Below are 3,533 nucleotides of genomic sequence, written 5' to 3'. Positions count from 1 at the left end.
CAAAGCCTTCCTGTGAACATACACGCACGCACATAGCTAGCTAGAGAGAATGACAAGGTATTAAAATGCTTGCGCTAGCAAGCTAGCTAGCACTTGACATGTATGACATGGTATTAATATACGGGCCAGAGACAGGCACACTCAAAATTTCTTTAGGAATTTTCTAGTTTATATACATACACCCAGGAGAGAATTCTACAGTGCATCTTTTGAATTTGCATCTGTTGCAACAGCAGCAACAACATAGTGTTGATAATATAGTCACGACTGCCTTATTCTGGATGTTGATGGAGCAGGTCTCTGTTAAGATGTGGGGGCAACAGTTTCTGATTTCCTGTTGTTTGGCCAACCTGAATCCCATTTTGTGCACACCGGACATTAGCCAGGAGCAGCCTTAAGTCCAAGCTGGTCCAGCTCTGCTCCTATCCCGGCTCTCTTCCTCTCCTCCTGGGGTGACCACAGCAGTCACCGGTCTGGCTGGGTGGATCGTCCTCAAGGTCCGCTGCTCTTTAATCCAAAGCCCACGCTTACTTTTCCAATGCCTGTAGGCTATTTCTGTCATAGGTAATATGTGTTTAAGCAATAAAGCGAAGAGTGGATTAAAACAACAGAGAAGTTTGAAGAAGCTAACCAACTGCAGCTTCTGAATACTAAGCCCTTGCTATAGTCAAAATACCCTGATCCAGTCGATCTGAACAATTTTGGCTTAGCCCTTTAAAACTGAATCCAATCAGATATCATTCAATGATGTTTTCAGCAATAAAGCCGAAAACAATACAGAATAAAAGAAAAATGTAGCAATAGTTCTAATGAGCTACTGGCCGCTGCATATATTGAGCTGTTGCCATGGCGAGACATGTCAGAAAGGCTCCTCTTATTGACTCCTGCATTTCTTGCAGAAACAAATGCTTTCTGTGTTGTATGTTTTCTTACATGATTCCTGTGAAACCAGTACCTTCATCCCATTTTATCACCAAACAAACACAACCCACACATGTAGTGAATTTCTCCCCCCAGGTGCACCAGGCAGAGCGGTGCTGCCAACACCAGGCAACACCGCGGCTTTCCGTGCTGCTCTGTGGACCAACCTGGAGAAACTGATGGACCAGATATGCGCTGCGTGCAGACAGGTACGTGGCTACCTGAGACCAATGACTGACTGTGCAGAGCATTGAATAACATTAAAAACAGAAACCGAGTGAGGCAGTTAGCAGGACTGATGAAGTTTTCTTTGCTGTATTTTTTTCCAGGTGCAACATCTGCAGAAGGTCCTGATGAAGAAGAGAGACCCTGTCACTCACGTGTGCTTCATCGATGAGATTATCAAGGTGGGTGAGAACCACTGCTCTGCTTTGGGTATAATAGTAGTAATTATAGCTCCAATGTGGCCATTTAGATCATTAAAAAAAAAAAAAAGAAAATCAAGTTTTAGTATCAATGAGTTGTCCTGTTTTTCACAAGCAACATAAAATATGCTCATATGCTTTCTCAGTCAAGTACACATTACACCAGACCACTACTGAATGGCAGGAGCATGCATTCATTTGATGAAACACAACTCTGTTTAGTAATGAAGACCATTTAAGAACAATTTTCAACTAAAATAATATAATCTGATAAATGTCCTTTAGGGATTTCACGTTTCACAAAAATCTTGAAGTTTAAAGAAGTGAGCTTACCAGATCTCTGTAGCTACTCGCCATCTCTGCTGCAGGCAACATTAGGCATTGTGGAGTTAAATTGTGTGTACAGTAATGTAGGCAGGAGGAATGCAATAAAAAAAAAAGATAGCTCTGGTTCTTCTGCATCGAATTTGATGCTTTTGTTCCTCTATCAGTTGTGCGTCCAACATTATTGGCTAGCAGGTCTAAACAGCTGGAATACCCTTTAAAAAAGTTGGGGAGAAAAAAAAGAATTTGAATTGATAATTCATCACAAAATCTAAAAACAAAACCAAGTCGGAAATCCCCTCTTGGTGTTGCAACTTTAAGGAAACACAAAAGGGGATACCATCCCAAATACTGTAACTTTGAATTGCACAATAAAGGGTTCAGTTTACAAATATGGTGGACAGGAGGAATGATTACAGTGACCAATTCTTTCAGTGTTTAAAGATATGGGAATATTGTATTAAGATAAACTTGAAAAACTCTGAACCTGGTCTAATAGGCAATGTAAAGCAATTTGTGATGAAATATGTAAAGATTCTAAAATTAGTTTTACAGTTTTGTAAATGTTATACTTTTTGTGAATGGGAAGACAGTTCTATTCAGAAGACAGCCAAAAAGCAAGTAAAGAAAGAACCTGGGAGCAACCTGGCAACAAGAAGTCATGTAAATCCGGTAGTAGTATCAATAGTTATCGTGGCAGCCATTAACACATTATCATGACCATCATCAGTGTCTCACTCTTTTACCTCCACAGAAACCTAGATGTACAAATCAGAGCGGGAGACGGTTACTATGGAAACAAAGCTCTCACCAATTACCCAGAGATGGAGGTGTGAGTTGGAGACCTAATGACATGTCTAAATGCAAGGCTCCTTGGCAGAACAGCTGCACTATCACTCTTCACTGTCATGGACCAGAGTGCCAGAGTGCCATGTGTCCACAGCGAAATGATGCTGTCAGCAGTTACATCTTAATGTGGAGTAGCTGTGTCAAAATAAATGTATTAACACAGATGAGAAGGACAGAAAGAGAAGCATTCAGACACCTGATATGTGGATTGTGACAAATGAGCTGTGGTGTAAACGCACAAACCCTTACATTCAGTATATTCAGGGTAGCTGTTATACCTATCCCCAGGGCTTTTTTCTGCGTAGTTACACAGGTTAGTACACTCTCTTGCACCTTTTTTTTCCTGAAACCTGGGATCACTTGTTTTGTCCTCCCTCAATCATGGTTTCTTCATAATAGCAATTAACCCACCACCTACTCTACACTCTACAGGGAGAGAAAAACAACTCTTCTGCCTTTGAAAGCCAGTGAAAGGACATCATTCATACTTTATTTGCTCCAGGTTTTATTATTGTGACTCTCTTCTTCTGCTCGTACAAAACGCTCTACCAGACTATTAACATGCTCAAATAGAGCATTGCTGCTGCCACAATCTGGTCATTTTTACAATTGACCCTTCAGTAAGTAAGTAAGTAAAACCCACTCCTTTTTTGCTCTGTGCTCAAATAAGTTTTTGGTCCAAACCTTAGTCAACTTTCTCCTTTCTCCTGTACTTAGATATGCTATGTGCTAGACTCATCTATGTTGAAAAGACAACCACATTTTGAAGATGGTCTAAAGACAAAAGCGACATATAGACACATCATACAGTGTGTAACATTCAGGAGGATCTATTGTCATAAATAAAGCTTAGCTGGCAGTAGCTCAATGTGTAGGGGCTTGGCTTGGGCAAATCCCACAGACCACAATATGTAGTGTGGACTGGTAGCTGGAAAGGTGCCAGTTTCACCTCCTGTGCACTGCTGAGGTGCCCTTGAGCAAGGCAACCTAACCTAAACCTGCTCATGAGGCGCT

The 3,533-nt window shown here is 41.1% G+C and overlaps 1 protein-coding gene across 1 annotated transcript in view; it reads left to right on the top strand.

Moving 5' to 3' along the window:
- LOC118337584 (conserved oligomeric Golgi complex subunit 5-like) overlaps window positions 1-3,533 on the top strand; it is an 11,748-nt gene that overhangs the window by 529 nt on the left and 7,686 nt on the right. The window contains exons 3-5 of the mRNA XM_035674688.1: window positions 383-452; window positions 953-1,130; window positions 1,251-1,328. Coding sequence (XP_035530581.1) covers window positions 383-452; window positions 953-1,130; window positions 1,251-1,328 — 326 coding nt within the window. The remainder of the gene's footprint in view (window positions 1-382; window positions 453-952; window positions 1,131-1,250; window positions 1,329-3,533) is intronic.

This window comes from Morone saxatilis, unplaced genomic scaffold, assembly GCF_004916995.1.
Source record: "Morone saxatilis isolate NCDOM2014 unplaced genomic scaffold, NCSU_SB_2.0 Contig10, whole genome shotgun sequence".
Classification (NCBI taxonomy): domain Eukaryota; kingdom Metazoa; phylum Chordata; class Actinopteri; family Moronidae; genus Morone; species Morone saxatilis.
This window is presented reverse-complemented; position numbering and strand designations above follow the sequence as displayed.